At 34.8% G+C, this 18,548-nt stretch overlaps 1 protein-coding gene across 1 annotated transcript in view; it reads left to right on the forward strand.

Moving 5' to 3' along the window:
• Positions 1–18,548, forward strand: part of kif11 (kinesin family member 11) — a 33,355-nt gene that overhangs the window by 10,556 nt on the left and 4,251 nt on the right. The window contains exons 12-18 of the mRNA XM_028795358.2: positions 1,212–1,299; positions 5,310–5,498; positions 7,592–7,799; positions 8,012–8,184; positions 12,918–13,043; positions 13,316–13,474; positions 14,067–14,206. Of these exons, the coding sequence (XP_028651191.2) occupies positions 1,212–1,299; positions 5,310–5,498; positions 7,592–7,799; positions 8,012–8,184; positions 12,918–13,043; positions 13,316–13,474; positions 14,067–14,206 (1,083 nt within the window). The remainder of the gene's footprint in view (positions 1–1,211; positions 1,300–5,309; positions 5,499–7,591; positions 7,800–8,011; positions 8,185–12,917; positions 13,044–13,315; positions 13,475–14,066; positions 14,207–18,548) is intronic.

The following is an 18,548-nucleotide window of genomic DNA, read 5'->3' on the forward strand; positions in this document are numbered from 1 at the left end:
CAGCAAATTATAAGCGATATACAGTATTATTAACTATGGTTAATTTTTCTTGTTACTACAGCTGTTAATAGATGATACCATATATTGAATTAAGATTGCTTATATTCAAACATCAGTCACTTCATCTTTCTCTTGAGCATGAAACAGATTCTGTAAACAATACCTTGTATTTATTTAAAAGGTAAAATCTGGTTTTGGTTAATCACACATTTCATAGTGAAAACATAAGATTTAAAGTGCTACTCTAAAAAATTTTAAGATACTTTTTATATGTAATGCCTCAAGGCTGTCATCAAATAATCTTATTTTTGCTTTGTCTTTAGATTTTAGTTACCAAAAGAAACCTGTATTGTATGATTATTTGCTTGTTATGTATGGGCACCTTCACAGCCTTATAATAGAAATAATGAAATCACTTCAATATATTCAACAAAATAACTTTAAATAAAGGTATTTGCATATGAAATGCAGTTTTCTCGGGACAACTTTTATTAAATGGTATATATCTGGATTTAATTCCTTTCGTATCAAAAAACTGATCATTTGAAACTTATTGTGAATTATGTAGCTTCATGAAGAAGGCGAAAATTAAAAAAAAAATAGTTCCTTATAATACAATCATTTTTATTGCAGGTAAACACATTGCTCTTATTTGCAATTTATAATCTGCTCCTCAGTATACCTCCCATAAAATTATTTATCTAGATTGAAATATAGATCAAGAAAAGTTCACCTGCCACTTCCCAGTTGCTAGAAAGAGGTGTCCCCTTACAGAATACTCAATGTCCTGGTAGGAACTAATTTCTGGCACTGACAGAAGATGAGATTAGCTGAGACATTCATAATTACCCTCAAGAAAGTTGATAAAATTAATGCATGAAAACAGAATTTTTGTCATACTGTATGCCTGTAAGCAACAAGACAATCTTTTGTTAAATGTTTTCCTGTTGTACGTATTTATTATGAATTATAATATTAGATTCACTGTGATATATGCAATCCATTTTACAAAGCTCTTTCATGATCATAACTCCTATTGCAATCGTGCGTATTGTTGAGTAACTGTTATTTATAAACATAACGTATTGCCCAACTTATTTCCTGTATCTTGCCACGAACATAACCAGATAAGTGTATTGGAAGAGCGGATGAGGTTTCTTGTATCTAGGATATACTTTTAATGTATATAATTGTACAATTCTTTGTTTCAGTGCCATGAGCTCAAAAATAACTTCTCAAGAGGAAATAATCAGCGAATTAACCGAGAGAATTTTGCTTGCAGAAGAAGAGCTAAAAAGAGTAAGTTTCTACACACCTGTATGTTTTAGTTAGTTTACTATGATGAGCGTATAGCATGTGAAAGACTTTCCGTGTAGCATTTTTTGTTTATGGTGTAAATATACAGTTAATTCTAGTAGTTTCCATCTTATAAAATGTGGTTCATGATAGGAAAACTGTCCAGATTTAGTAAATTATACAGGTGGAGAATCCTGTACAATATGAAAATGACTGGATGGTGAATTGTACGATAGACTGTCGAGTAATGTGGATATTTCTCTGAAATTTTATTGAAGACGTATAAATAGGTCAATAATGAAATAACATATATACTTTTAGGCTCCATGGATATAAATCTGTTATTTCCTGATGCAAAAAATGTAGATATGTGACCACCCCCTTTGGATTTCAGGCATAACATTTTCCTGATATTATCTTTACAGTTGGGGGTCTTCTTTAAAATGGGTGTGTTTATTGTGAAAAGTACTGAAATCACTTTTTAACTTTTAACTGCCAAGTATGCATGTATACTTTTTGCGCAAGGTAAATATCTTAAACCTCCACGTAATTTCAGATCCTTCGAGTTAATCAGTATTGCTATGTTTCTTTTCACAGTGACGTTTTTTGTAGAACGTTTTCCTAAAATTTGTTTGGTATGCAGCTAATGATTTGAAGTTTCTGTCGAAAGAGCAGGGCTAAGAAGCAACTGGATTAATTTCAGAATATTTTGTAAATAAATGGTTGCTTGGTAATCTTTTGGACATCACGTAGGGAAAGATAAATGCAACAAAAATGTTTTTAAACATGTATATTGACATAAGTAAAACAATTTTCTCCTTTTACATATCATAATGACAAACTGAATATTTTGTTGAATTCACGTTTTATCTTTAGGCCAAATGCAAATACTTTTATAGATACAGGTAGGTACTGTAGTGTATGAAATGCTGCAACAGACAAAATGGTTTTATATAGTGCATAATACCTCACTGTAACTGCCAAGAATTTTTTTTTTTCCTTCGTTTACATTATTTTTTCCTTTTTGTCATTCTGGTAGATGTTCAGACCGTAGTATGTATGTGTTTTCTGTCTATCTTGCATCATCTACCATTCATACATTTTTTTGTGTCCTTATAATTAAATTAGTTTTACTTTAATTGAAAGCACAAACACCGTCAAGAAGTTCCATCTTTTCTGAAAGTAAAGATGGAATGTATATTGACTAGGGGGCTCCGCCCCCTGCTCGCTTCGCTCGCCAACCCCTGGTGTTGGGAATGACAAAGAGCGTGATGTATGAATGAGATATAGAATAGTGTGACGGTGTAGATGATGCAAATAGAAAGCAAACAATAAAGTGTGTGGCACAGTGTAAAGGTTTATTTGAAAATTTCTTTGTACACGCTGTTTAAGTGTAAAAGGTAATTCCAGCTCAGAACTTGTAAGGTCATTTAAGATGGTTATTGTTGTGATCAGAGTCAAGTTTGTCAAAGCTTAGAAAGAGTTGTGTCTCTCCAGGAAGTAATGGAATGACTTGGGTATTAATGTTTTCCATATTAATATTTTTTGGACATAGTATAGTGCGTTGTGTTAAAAGGGGCAGTTGGTCTAATGAGATTGCTGTTCCAAATGTCTCTGTAACTAAGTTGTCGCAGATAAAGGCTTGAGGAATTGTAATAATATGTGCCTGAAGTCCAGCTGTATTGGTGAGTGTACCATCTCTCAGTTGTAATAAGCAATTGTTATGATCTGGTTCTGGACATCGTATCTTTTTTACTAACTGTATCTTTTGAAAGCAATGCCAATTGTCTGCGTATTTTAAGGTGCACTGAACAATAGCTGAGTGCATGGCATCTGGAAGAATAGCTAATCACTGTCTAAAATCTCCTCCTCATAAAAGTACCTTTCCTCCAAATCGAATATTATTCATAAACGTTTGTAGAAGTTTATGAATGGTGTTGAGTAAGTGACTTCATGCCATTGAACATTCATCAATAAACAACATTTTTTCAAGACGGATGTCACGTGCAGTGCCACCGTTAATGTTCATAGTGGATACTGATTTGTAGGATGTAATGTAGTTGATAAAGATTTCACTTTCAGGTACATCGTCAGTTATAAGCCTCTGTAGATATTCAGTATATGAATGTAAAGAAGGCAGTCTAATTTGACCCTTTTGACAACAATGTGTAAATGTATAACTTGTATTGCCAGTTGTTTCTTCAGGGAAGTGAACTGAATGACAATGATTGCAAATGACATTCATTAATCCGAATGAATTTTCCTGGTGTATGTTTTCCTTGTGCCGTTTGAGAGGCGCGTTGTTGCATGTGTAGTATTTGGGACGTGTTGTTTTGGATCTGTAATCGATTTGCCTGTGCTGTGTGAGAAGCCCGTTGTAGCCTTCGCTGCCATTAACGTATGTCTGAGACGGGAGGTGTTTCGTTTTGAATCCGTGCCTGTTGCGATGCAGCACTTTGATTGATAGTTTGCGTCATGTGGATCTAGGATGTAGATTTGTGCATATTTGCGTTGTTGATTTGTTTCAGGGTGCACTGTTCCAATGCGATGCAGTATTTGTGCACATATGCGAAAGCAGTATGGGCCATTGCCTTTTGGTGGCCTGATATTTACTCCGGTATATGCAAAAGCAAATGAACCATTGTAGGATCTAATGCAGTTCATAAAGTTTTTACTTTTAGGTACATCGTTAGTTAGAAGCTTTAGTTGAGCTTTGCATTTTTGGAGTCGAGACATTTTTTCTTTTAGAAATATGGATAAGTAATAAGGAGTATTGCACTCACTGTTAATATGGAGCCTTTTCTGCGGTTGAACGGTTAATAGTGCCTTATTGTAATGAGATCCACCTATGCTGCATAGCCGTCTATTTTGTTGTTTCTTTCGTGTTCGTGTGTTTGTTCCTGTTATCATTTCCTTTTCGTTTTGTACCCGTGACCGTGTATTCATGACTTGTTTCTTTCTCGGCATGCGAAATATGGATAAGTAATAAGGAGGATCGCAGTCACTGTTAATATGTTTCCTTTTCTGCAGTTGAACGGTTAATAGTGCTTTATTGTAAGGAGATCCACCAATGCTGACACCTATGCTGTCTAGTGTGAAGGTGTTGATGTTCACTTTAGAATATGTGGGCTTTGGGTGTCACTTCTTATGGATGTGGGGGGGGGGGGGGGGGGGGGGTTGAGGATTGTTGTCGCGCGAGCGTCTTCTTTCTTTTTGTGTTCCTGTGTCTTGTTGAATCCCCCTCTTTGTGTGTGTCCCGTCCCTTGCTTGTAGGGTCTGTGGGGTGGTTTTGTGTTCTTTTTTTTGTGTTCCATGGGCTTGTTGAATCCCCCTCTTGGTGTGTGTCCTGTCCGGTGCCTGTAGGGGGGGGGTGCCTTGCTGTTGTGCGCGAGCCTCTTTTTTTTTGGGTCTAGTTTCGTGTGCAATGTGTTTCGTGCTTTGCTTGCGTTTGAATACTTTATGTGCCGTTTCCTTTTTTCGGTGCTCTTTGCGCCTCATTTCTCCATTTTCTCTGTGCTCACTCCTTTTTTCTGTGGTCTTGTCCGCCTCTCGCGGCCCCTCATCCGCCTCTCTCGCCCTCTTTTATCCGCCTTTCTCGGCTCCTCAGCCGACCCTCGCGGACTCTTTTTGCGCCTGCGCAGTACGTCTTTTTGCAGCTACGGCCCATTGCCGGATGTGCCTGCGTCCATCATCCGGTTTAGCATTCTCGGTTAGTAATATGGATATTCAGAGTCCAGCTTTGCATCTCTCCTACTTCTTTTTTAGATTTGTTATAAGCATGTCTTACACAAATTGTATATTCTAGTCTTATCTAGCATGTCACATCATCAATAACAGGTTTAATGATTTGAGTATTGGGGAAGGTAAAACATGATAAGCAATTCTACATTCAAATAAGTAACAATTTAATTTTAAATGACTTTTTTAAGAGCTTTTTTAAGACAAATTTTCTTGAGTACAGTATGTGTTTAAGGTTTTTTTTTTTTTTCTTTTGTTTTTGTTTTGCACCTTAGGTGTCTGAGCTTTTCACAGATTCCAAGAAAGAACTGGAACAGTGTGCTTCAGATCTTCACCAAAGGGAAGAAGAGCTTGTATTGACCATTTCTGATCTTAAAGAGACAAAGCAAAAGTTATCAGAGGAAAATTTTATTGTTTCAGCTTTGCAGTCAAATGAGGAGGAGCTCTATGGGACTGCAAGCAGAGTAAGTTAATACTTCTCACAAGTTTTGAAAAACATTTACTAGTCTGTCGGTCAAACATGCACAGTTCAGTGAGAAAAGTGCTCAAATAAACTGTTATTTAGAGAGAAATAGGTAGTTTCTCCTGAGTAAATACTGTATGTTGAACGAGCTAAAGTTTGTTTTCACAATTTTAACCACACCTGTTTAGCCAAACTGATTTATTGATAGATGTGCAAATGCTGTCCAATTACTCCTTAATTTCAGCTGTTCAATGAGAAGCTCTTTCAACTGATGACATTTTTCCACTTAAATGATATTAGAAGCACATTGGCTATACATAAATTGGATTTGAATGGGTGAGAAAGTGATTTAAGATTGCTCATTTGTAAGCTTCCAGAAGCACTGCATAGAAACCATATAATGTTTCTTGTGTTTAAACTGTAACAGTAGAACTAGCAGGAAAGACACTATTTAGACTCAAATGTATTTTAAAAGACTGATTATATTTAAATGTTTGAATATATTTAAATAGTTAAAATATAGGCATGGTTCTTGCTAGGGATCACTGCCCAACACAATTAATTTTTACAAAGATTTAGTAGGAAAACAATGGTCACTTTTTTTTAACATGTGACTCAATCAAGCTGGATATTTATTTTCTGATTTTGAATTTTACAGAATTGGATTTAGGAGAGCTATACAGTACCAGAAGTACTATTTTTTAAACAGTGCTATACTATAACACAAGTGAGACAATAGTATATTCAGTTTTACTTGGTATTGTAAACCTGAGTATCTACATTAATGTGTAGCAATTGTTGTCCTAATCTAATCACTGCTCATCTGAAAAATTAGTAGTAAATTCTTATAAATTATTAAAATCATATTTAATAAGATTCCAGGAGTGGTGCTTACCCTATAATTTGTGTATGATGTGTGGTGCCATTCTAGTTTCCTTGCACATTCCAAAGATGTCCGTGTTATGTTTAAAATGGTTATGTGTAAGTGGAGTCCTGAACTGGTATCGTGTTAGTGAATTGATTATTCTGTGGATATGGTAACAGTGGATTCATAATAGCAAATCTGGTCCCTGACATTTAAAGTAGAAGTAAAAACTTTCGCCTCAATTATCTTTTGCCAAATTGTATAACACGGTTACACATGGTGGATTAGACGTTGCTAGATGTGGGAATAGTTATGCAGATCCTCACTATAGCAAGTAGACACCTGGAAAGTGAGCACATCTTTGAAGATGCAATAAGTAAGCAAAGCATGCCATAAAACGCAGAAAGAAAAACTGTCGTATTCCATGTTAAGTGTATATACTGTATGTTTGTTTTTTGTTGGTGTAGAGTTTGATTGGGTTTTGTCGTTATTAATGGAGTGAATCTACCTGGTGCATGCCATTGAATATGTATGTCTTTCAGTTTGGTTTTCTGTACTTTAGCATGATCTAGTTTAAATATTGAGTAAAACAAATCTTAGCTGTGGTAATATTAACTATGCTTCTCATAGTTTGTTTGCTTTTAAATTTCTGATTCTTGTAGTTTAACCATTGTCTAAGACATCAATAGGCTTGCTGAAAATATTTTATATGTATTGTACAGTGACAAAAGTATCTTGCCTTGTGAACATCCTTGTTCACTTTTGTTTACATAGTTAAGAGTCTCCCAGCATTTTTGTTTTACTGTTTTAAGTACCGGTATGTCTTTATTTGCATTCCTACTTATTTGTATATTTTTTTAAATTTGATGTTTTACTATTGGCAGATTTATTTTTTTTTATGCCTACCATATATATGCACCTTGAGAGACTAATGCTTCTGCCTCAGTAACTCTGAAATTGATACACCTGCATAGGGTTTCCCCTGCATCCTTCAGGCATAAAGTAAATTCTGAATTGGACCTCTGCATGTATGCTTGTGATTGAGCTCAACAATAATACCTTGTGCTAAGTGCTTCTCAAATAAGGTCTGACTCCCATCAATCATATAATGGAAGAAGTCATTGCTTTCTGATTTTAATTGAGGAGCTCTTATTGAGATGTTATATATTGGGATTTATTTTTAATAGCTTAATAGTAATAAAGGTGCTTTTATTTTAAATATTTTTAAGCTATTGTCTACAGTCAATATCAGCACTCAGGATGTAACTGGTTTACATGCCAAACTGGATAGAAAAATGGAGGTTGAGCAGCACAATGTGAAAATGCAAGACTGTTTTTCCAAACAAATGGATTGTTTATTTAATCAAATAAAGACTTCTGTTGATGAGCAGAGCATTAAACAAAAAGAAATGCTTGATGGCTACACCTGTGAAATTGGTAAGTTTTACTGGAGATTATATATAAATGGGTTTTAATATACCTAAAATTTAAAGTTATTTTATTTGGAATTAGCACAAAAGAGAAAATCATGTATTTTAATAGTGTATAAATGTCTTATTTTGTTTCATTCATTTAATATGCTGACTTTGTTTTGTGATGAGTAAAGAATAAATCTTTTGTTCTTTTCAATCAATTTTTTTCCCCTAAAGATAACATTCTGAATGCTAATGCAAGAATCTTGAGAACCACAGTGGAAACTGTCACAGAGTCTTTTGGAAATATCAAAGTTATAGTTAGGAGTGAAACAATCAGAGGTGTTGATGAGCTGATCAAACAGCAATCTCTGTGTCAGGAAGCTAAAAAAGAGTTGCTTGAACGCGTGGTGAGTTATGTTTGCAAGTCTGCAAAATTTTTTCTTATATGTAGGACATTACTTTATATAAAATATAGTAATGCAGTGAAAAAAATCAACCAAGTGTCATGTGAAATGTTACATTTATTTACATTTTATCATTTGTTATAGAAAACAATATCGCTACACTTGGCCCGTGTAAGTGTTTGACTCAGTTTGATCTTCTGTTGCGTAAAGGGAGTTAAAAGAAACGGAGTCTTCTGGAGGAAAAAATAAATAAAAACACAAAAACCCTATTTACTTTCTCCCAGTCTTATGAATGTTAACATTAGGGCTGTCAAATTATACAAAAATTAGTGTTTGAATATACACGTATTTTTAATGTGTGCATTCAGATATAAATGTTCTACGTACTACTACAAGTACATTTATTTGTACTTAAAGTGCCTTTATATGCTTCATTATTTATTATTTCATTGTAGCTTTCAGTTGGAATACTTGTCTGTTCACAAAAGCTAGATTTTCTATACATGGAAAGTGACATGATCTAAGAGAAAAGTGTAACCAGGCCACTTCACATGACTAAAATGCATGTTCAAACCCCATACGAAGTCACTTATGATTATTTAAACATGTTAATCACAGTTGTTACTTTAGCTCCTCACGCCTTGCCTCCTCCAGCCCTCTGCTTCACTACAGGCCCATCTATTTGTTTTATATAAGGTGAGGCACAGAAAGTTTGTGTTTCACAAATAAAATTACTGAATGGACTAAACATAGTGATCTTAAAGTATTCCATCCTCATTTATATTTTTAATTTGGCAAACATTTTCTTTAACAGCAACTTAAAAAATTCAGCTACTAAGTGAAAAAATAATACACAGCTAAAATTTAAATTATAGTTTTTTTTTTTGTTTTTTTTTTGTTTTTTTGTTAAAAAGCAGCCTGTGAAAGGTAAATCCAATATGCAGAATGTAACGCTGGGTGCCATTCAATTGCTGTGGCAGGTGTGCAGTGGTGAAAGAATAACATACAGGATTAATTTAAATGAGATTCTTTTTGCCCTTTACAAACTCAGAAAAACATAACCCACAACTTTAATAATTAGTTTTCATTTCACCTCTTCTTTTTTTTTTTTCAAAATTAAGTCAGTAAATCTACAAAAAAACATGTTAGTTGAAGCAGCGAAGTACGCTTTAATGACATTGAAAATTCCCTTTAAAATGACCATTTTAAAGCCATTATAAAAAGGAAAATTAAAAGTATAGCAGATATTTCCCATTTTGTTTAAAGAGAAAGGAATCCATCTTTCCGATGAATCACCTTTCTGCTCTTATAGAAATGGGGAAGTGCCTTGTAAAGTAACGGTTTTACTGAAAGCAGCCATGACACTGTTTCTGAAGTCGTGTTCCCGGTAGTCTTCCAGTGTGTCGTGCCTATCTCTGTGACACACGGGCACACAAAACCCCCCACACCCATTTTCTGTGAGGGTCTGTTCAATATATTCTCCAGGAGTCTCCACCAATCTCCTTCAACCTTCTCGCACTTGTAAAATATAATGGGAATGTTCTAAGGGTTTATGGAATGCAGAGCTCATTGTACCTATGTGACGTTTCGCTGTTGATCACCCAATCTGGCTTCACTTATCCTTAGAGTAATATGCTGGCTTCTACAATAGGTGGTCTTGGATGCAAACTCTGTGTTGATACTGTGATATCACAGTTAACATATATGCTTGCTTGCTCACACTTACTGGGGGAAATGACCTTTATGGCATGCATTTGTATGAATGCTGCTTGCCTTAACATTGCCTCACGTGGAGTGGTGGGGGAGATGTATAAATCTGAGTATTACCTCACAAATTGTAAGGACATTTAAAGTTTGTTGCAAAATTCAAGAAATACTTGGTTCTGATATACCCAAATCATCACTATTCCAAAGCTGCATCTCACAAGTAACATTACTAACACTTTCATTTCAGTGAACAGATTCTCCACATAGATGAAGTGATCATGTAATGTATAAGATTTGTTTCGAAAGTTATTCCATTTCTGTTAGGACAATATCTTTTTATGAGCTCATTGCCCAGTATTTCCAAAACATTCTGCCTTTCCTGGGATGTGCATGCTGACCTTTGCCCCAACACCATCTTCTGTCAGCTCCTAGTGAGTTAAGGCAGCTCTTAAGCTCTCCTAAATAAAGTTAGGAGTAGTTTCTAAAATTATGAAAATTGCTGTAATGCTTTTACTTCTGTTCCTAAGAGAAGGAGATACTTTGCGTCGCTCTATTTTTTTGAGCCAGTTAGGACCATTGTTTTTATTTGGAGTCACTTGATAAATATGGGCTTTGGAGAAAAATGATATTTTCTGACCCCTGTTGAAGTGTTTAAACTCTGTTGTTAGTATACCCATTAACCAAAAAGCAGAGCAGTGTTGTAGAAAAATGTTTTTTGTAAAGGAAGACACACACAATTAAAAATTATAAAAACATTAAACATGGAAGTGATGTGCAAAACACTTCCAAAATACAGAAGTATTGCAGCAAGCGTGTCACACAGCTGAAATTACTGCGGTTTAAAAAGAGGATGGTTCTTTCACAATCGATAGTCAGCATTTGCCTTGGAATATTTTTTTTCAGTATAGATTCTAATCATATTTGATAAGACAGTCTTAGCATTAAAAATGTATAAAAGTTGTTTTAATTGCTTATTCTGACATAACCAATGCAGGGAAAAAGTAATGAACTTTGAATATCATTAACAATCTAGCATTGTGAAAAAGGGCCTTATTGTGTAGACTTTTTTTTCTTAAATTTTGCTTGCATATCAAAATATATCCATAAAACTAAGAAAAGCGCTATATAAATGTAATGAATTATGATTATTATTATTAAAACTGCTAAGAATATTCAATCTGCTAGTTTACCTTAAAAAGTTAATCATTGTGTGAAAGATGACAAATTTTCTGGTAGGTATTCAGACCTAGAATAATACTGTAGAATCCAAACTCACAACACAAGGCATGTATAAATGCAGGAAGACCGCAGAGTTAGATGTACATGATAAAAGAATACAGTAAGTGCCAGGTGACATTCTCTTCCGTAATCTGCTTTGTCTGCCAATGAGCATTTGCCTTAAACTGTTTTCCCAGCTCTGGACTCAGTTATACCACTTAAGACTCTAACAGCCTCTGTTGTGAATCCCATGGGTATTTAAGTTGTTTTTTTACAATGAAAGCATATCCTCAGTTACAAATGAAGAAGATGAAAAAATTTCCAAGTAAGATGACACACACTAAAGCTAAACTGGTTGTTATTCTAAGGTGCCCAAGTGTTTCTTCTAGCCGGCTTTTAAAAATTTTGACTATACCCTGTTCAACAATGATTGCAATCTTTGGGTTTTTCTAATTTTGCTCTTATGTATCAAAAAAAAAAAAAAAAAAACAGCATAGTTGCTGTTTTTGTTTGATGGGGTTGCAGTAAACAATTTGTTTCAAGGGAAATCACAATTTGGCTTGCTCTAGTTTACAGCATATTTACATATTTTGATTAGTAAAACATTTTGCATCTGATGTTTCTGAAAGTGCTGTTTATATTTATGCTATTAAAGAAGCTGAGAGTTATTTTTTTAATTATTTTTAATTGCAGAAAATACATTCTGCTTATTGTGCATGTGAACCAAGTTGTTTACCACAGCACACAATGGGAAAATATAATCCTTATAATCCCCAATTGAAAGACTTTATTATCTCAGTTGGCACAAGCAGGTGTTTATTGGTAAATTTCTAAGTTAGATTCGTGTATGATTGAAAGTTGGAGTTGATGTCCAAGGAAACTGAAGCCTGCCTTTTATCAGGTCATGACATCTTAATTCTTCTAGGAATGTGGCACCTTGTTTTATGTTTGAGAAGGGATGTAAAGCTATGAGGAAAAGCATGAAAGATGATCTGGAATTATTTTAAAAGCACAAATACCCAAGTTTAAAATGAGCATTTAGTCTACATACAAATGCAAAACTTACATTTTTTTTTTATTTTATAAAAATATTTTAAACATTTCTGTAAATGTAATTCTGAAATTTCCGGAGGTAAATTGTTATGCAAACTATTGGAACTGATAAAAGATCTTTATAGTATTTGACTTGATTGTAAAGCTGTTTGATGCAGGAAAGTAAATTAAAAGTGTTTGGATGTTGGCTGAAGACCTTTTTGGATCTTTTCATCCCTGATTTTATTCTAGCTCTGGCTGTTTTGTGGCCATAGTTGACTTGGGAATTTGAAGTCCGTCTTAACTGTGGCAGGGAAAATTCCTGACATAGTTAACTTAGTAATACCCAGTTTTATGTATGAAAATGTGTTTGAATAAGGCCAAGTGATTATGGCCTTTAACATAGCAGTCTAAATCAAAATTGTGTTGATGCAAATGTGAATTTTGTGTGTTGTCAGGTTTTCCCTAGATCCCTCACCACAGTGAAATGTTCAGATGGTTAATGTATGATATCTTATAGACTGGAAGAAATTTAACATATTTGAGTAGATGTTTCAAGACGCCAAACTTGTGCATCCTTGTCCTATAGTGCAATATGTTTTATTAATATTTAATAATCTTTTTTTTATATTCTGAAATCATTTTCAAAGTGATTTTGATTTAGAATTATTGCATTGTACCCTTTCTGACAAACATACAAAATTTTATTTCAGATACTGTGTACAATTAATATTAATACTACTGACCTTTTTGTTTTCTTTACTTTCCCCTTTTTTCAGGAGCAATACAAGACTGATATGGAGGTAAAAATAACTGAGAAAATGTTACCAAGTTTCGGTGCTATACTGGAGTTGAGTAATCAATTGAAAGTCCTCTTCCAGAAGAATTATGCTTTAGCAGACAAGGTAAGAATTTTGTCTGCACATGAAAATTAATAAATTTGCTTAACTTTATCATCATCATGCTTTTTTCCCCCATTGTAAATATTTTTTGATCACACCTGTGCCTTGCTATCCTTTTATAAGTCTGCTTGTTCAATGTGCAGTTTTTTTCTGAGGAAGTATTTATAGTACTGTTGATGCTGTTGCTTATTTTTATAATTTTGTTGAAATTTAAAATGTTTATTACTACATATACAGTAATGGCAGTACTTTTCATTGTACTTTTTGTATTTTAGATGAAGTCTGTGAAGGAGGAGATGAACTTGTTTTTTAGTGAGCATAAGGAGTCTCTCGCAAAAATCCATGAGGAGGCCACCTCAGCATTTACTTCCCTTCAGGATAAGCATGATTCTTTAAAGCAGAACATCAGCAAAACTAGCAGTCAACATACTCAGGTTAATGGTTTTACTTGCAAAAGATTTAAGCATTTTTTATTCAAATTCTGCATCTGGTCATTGTCTGTTTGAACTGTGTTTATGTGGGGTTTTCATCCAGGTACTCCATGTAGGTTTTGTAGTTTGCAATTCTCATTTGACTTCAGTGTAAATGGGTGGACCATGCTATGAACTGGCAGGTTTGAGAATGCTGTGTTTTTATGGCAAGTTTCTTTATTATATATTATAAATATATATGGGAAGTTTTATACTAAGAAGTAACATATAGCTTAACTGATTTGGGTTTGCTGTATGTATAATTTTAGCATTTTCATTTTATATAAATTCTTTTCAGAAGCACTGCTGAATTTGCTTATCTTGACATTTTTATTATTTATCATGTCCATTGTCAAATTAGCACTGAAGTCTTACATTTTTTTTTTATTAATTTGCTCTCTTTTAATAGTCATTACATGAAAGTATCATCTCATTCAGATGAATAACATTTGTCAATCTTATTGTTTTGTTATGCCACATTTATTTTTTTTAAACTGTTATAAATTCTATAGACTTCATTATTTAATTTTGATATAAATATTTTTTTAATTTGTAGGCTGTGACCCAGGTCATCTCCTGCTTACAGAATCAGCTAAACCTTTTAGCAGTAGACACACAAAAAAACATCAACAGTCTGCTAACAGAGATGGGAGATATTCAGACATCTGCGGACTCAGATAAACAGTGTTTGGTTAAGTAAGTCATATTTTTTTTATATCAATTATCTAAATAAAAGCAAGCAAGTTTAAAAGTTCATTAATTCATGTGTAAAAATGGTACAATAATATGGATACATTTGTTTACATTTGGCATGTTCGAGTCTTGCAAAATTATTGACTTGTCTAAATTTTCCCTCTGGACAAATGCAGCACTGTCTGTCTAGATGGTGGGATGCAGAAGATTTACCATTACATAGTGCCAGAGTTTTATTTCAACGAATACTTAAATCACTTAACTATTTAAAAGGGTTTAACAGAACAGAGAAGATGATCAATAAATATTACTCTGTAGAAATTGCAAATAAAAGTATATAAAACTCAAAATTCTGAGTTTGCACAAGAATATGCAGTATAAAACATAGATTGGGCACAATAAGTTTGTCAGCACTATGGAGCATAGTGGATGGGCAAGATTTTATTAACTCAGGAAGTCACTAAAGTGGCTTTATATAAGGTAATTTAAAGCTGTAATACCTAAAAGACACCGTAGAGCTGGTAAAGACTGAACAAAACAAGCTGCTGCAAGTTTAACTGTAGTAAAGGTGTAACATATTTGTCAACCTGGAGCTGAGATAATAAATTGGAATGGAGAACAGACAATAGAGAGAATCTGGGTTGTGACAAAAGTAAAGACCAAGATTACTTGTGTAAGATGGTATAAAATAATTCTATCACTTGGGGTATTGGGGGTAGAGTTAATTTTTCTTAAGATGGCTCTTTGAGGCCAATTAGCATGAATTCTATATTGTTGCAGTTTAATTATAAGAGATGATCTCCACCTATGTACTATTTTATTTTTTGGTGCAAGTTGTGGATTGTGATAACACTGAAACACCCACTTTTAACACTGAAATAAGTCATCTGCATTCCAGTTAGTGTTGTATGTACTTATCCCTCTCAGATTTCTTTGAAATAATTTAGTTTCTATAGTGTTTGCTTTACGGAAATCCAAAAGAAAGATGAAGCGCTGGCCAAGAGAGAATGAGACGCACAAGGATACTAAGGACAGACCAAGCAGGAACGCTGAGGGCACATGTCGGGCAAGAGATATTGAATATCTAATATTTTAAAATTTATTCTATTACCTGTCTTTGATGGGTAATATAGCTAGTATTTTTTTTAAATTCATAAATAATTTATATTACCTGTAGCATTCAGGGTTGATACCTTATTTAGCCAAATCTTTGTTGTAAGGAAATCTTATCTTAACCTTAATAATCTGCTATCTTGCTCTGTAACAGATCTTATCCCACTGCAGTGTAGTTTTACTTTTGGCTGAGAGTTTAGCTGACTGAAGCATGCTGTAACAGCACAGAGTCAAGGAAAAGGTTTGGGGATCCATCATGTATACTTGGTAACTGTGCGCAAAAATAGCAAAAAACTTAACGAAAGAGAGTACTTTCGTCACTCAAAACATGACTGAGGTTATACAAAAGAAAAGTGGCTTTATAATGGGGTGGGAGGTAGAGGCGTGTCCATTGAGTTGCAGCCGGAAGTGATGTCAAGAGTGGAACTGGATGGGAGGTCTTTTGAGCTGTACCTGGCAGTGGCATCTGAGGAGGAGCCAGAAAACTGTTCAAGCAGGTTTTCCTTCTGAGGATCTGTAGAGGAAGGAGTAAAGGTGTTAGCTTGGTCAATCCCTGGTCTGGTGTAATAACACATTTAGTCCTTTGACGGTCTCCCATGCTTGTGTGTATCACAATGCAATGAATTGTAACTAGAAATTACATATCTGCTTCAGTAAAGTTTTGTTTTTGTTAACTGTAGTTTGTTCAGTTTGTATATGTAGGTGTAATGAATTGTTGACATGCTACTTTTATCAAGAAAGGAAATGGCAACAGATTCAACCCACAGATATATTCTTTACATGATGATGAAGCTATTACTAAAGCATTGTAAATAGGTTAAATAATGATTGTACAGTATGAAAAAACACGCACAATTAACATTTAAATATCAAATTAAAAAATCAATATCCTCTGGGACTGAAGCGTTATTCCAACAGTTTTCCTCAGTTTGTTGATGTCTGGCTCGCTTATCTTAATCAAATCAACTTAAACCAACTTATCAATCTATTTAGTTGATATTTAAGAAGAAAATAGTTTGTGGTGCGATACCTTTTTCCACCAATAAGATTTTTCATAATTTAGACATTTACTAGTTGGCGATATTATATATCACTTTTTTTATTTATCTATAATGTATGATGAAGTACTTTGAAGTGTTTGTTGAAATATACAGTTATCCCTCCTCAATGATGGGGGTTGGGTTCCAGAATCCCCCGCGAAAGGTGAAAATCCGCGAAGTAAAAACCATATGTTTATGTGGTTATTTTTATATATTTTAAGCCCTTATAAACTCTTCCACACTCTTATAAACATTTCCCGCACCGTTATACAGCATAAACCCTTTATATTCTCTTAGATATTAGGTAAGATTCGTTGAAATTATGTATGTAAACACTGTTTATATACAGTAATCCCTCGCTATATCGCGCTTCGCCTTTCGCGGCTTCACTCCATCGCAGATTTTATATGTAAGCATATTTAAATATATATCGCAGATTTTTTGCTGGTTCGCGGATTTCTGCGGACAATGGGTCTTTTAATTTCTGGTACATGCTTCCTCAGTTGGTTTGCCCAGTTGATTTCATACATGGGACGCTATTGGCAGATGGCTGAGAAGCTACCCGGCTTACTTTTCTGTCTCTCTTGCGCTGACTTTCTCTGATCCTGACGTAGGGGGATTGAGCAGGGGGGCTGTTCGCACACCTAGACGATAAGGATGCTCGTCTAAAAATTCTGAAAAATTATCTTCACGTTGCTATCTTTTGTGCAGCTGCTTCCTGAAACGACAAGCTGCACAGTGCTTCGCATACTTAAAAGCTCGAAGGGCACGTATTGATTTTTGATTGAAAAACAAACTCTGTCTGTCTCTCTCTCTCCCTGCTCCTGACGGAGGGGGTGTGAGCTGCCGCCTTCAACAGCTTTGTGCCGCGGTGCTTCGCATACTTAAATTTGTTTGCTTTCCTCTGTCTTTCTGACAGACTCTGCTCCTGACGCGCACTCCTTTGAAGAGGAAAATATGTTTGCATTCTTTAATTGTGAGACGGAACTGTCATCTCTGTCTTGTCATGGAGCACAGTTTAAACTTTTGAAAAAGAGACAAATGTTTGTTTGCAGTGTTTGAATAACATTCCTGTCTCTCTACAACCTCCTGTGTTTCTGCACAAATCTGTGACCCAAGCATGACAATATAAAAATAACCATATAAACATATGGTTTCTACTTCGCGGATTTTCTTATTTCGCAGGTGGCTCTGGAACGCAACCCCCGCGATGGAGGCGGGATTACTGTACAGTAAAACCTAAATGTTATTTTAAAGATATCGAGCGTCTCCAATATCCATATGTTACAGCCATTACGATAGACAGGCCACCAGCAATAAATACGTACAATGCATCAAAAATTGTATAAAATGTGTGTACAGTTACACTAAACATACATTCATGTACTAAGTACGTAGAAAATTAGTTATGGGTACTCACCAACAATGACACGACGACTTGTCCAATAACGATGACATAAATGTTACTGCACAACACAGGAGAGCTCTTCTAAAGGAGCCTCTTCAGGCAACTGTGTAGAACCGCCGTCATCGTCTGGAGTTTCTTCTTCCATTGAAGGCATACTCGGCGGTGTTTTGTGGGTAAGGAACATTGTGATGGGCAGTTGCTGGCACTGCTTTTTCATTTGTGTAAGGAGGTTTTTATACACTTCTGTGGTGTCAAGAGCATTTCTAAATTGCAAAGAATGAATCATTTGCGGGTCTGGAAATCTTTTGCTATTCGTAGAATGATCGCGAGACACTCGAGAGTTAGGCCGGTGTCTTCTTCCTGTGCTGGGTCCTCTTGTTCTTCCTCGCTCGCAAAGCGGAATCGAATGCTGCTCTCGGTCGCTGAGCCAATCAGCACCCAGGAACTTAACCACATGCTCTGATTGGGTAGCTTCTCAGCCATCCGCCAATAGCGTCCCTTGTATGAAATCAAGGAAGCATGTACCGGAAATAAAAAGACCCATTGTCCGCAGAATTCCGTGAACCAGAGAAAAATCCGCTATATATATATATATATATATATATATATATATATAATATATTTAGAGATAGATATATATATAATATATATATATATATATATATTTAGATATGCTTACATATGAAATCCGTGATAGAGTGAAGCCATGAAAGTCGAAGTGCGATATAGCAAGGGATTACTGTAGTTCAGTATTAATTGAACAATATACTGTGTGTAATAAGCA

Source organism: Erpetoichthys calabaricus, chromosome 2 (genome assembly GCF_900747795.2).
Source record: "Erpetoichthys calabaricus chromosome 2, fErpCal1.3, whole genome shotgun sequence".
NCBI classification, from domain to species: domain Eukaryota; kingdom Metazoa; phylum Chordata; class Cladistia; order Polypteriformes; family Polypteridae; genus Erpetoichthys; species Erpetoichthys calabaricus.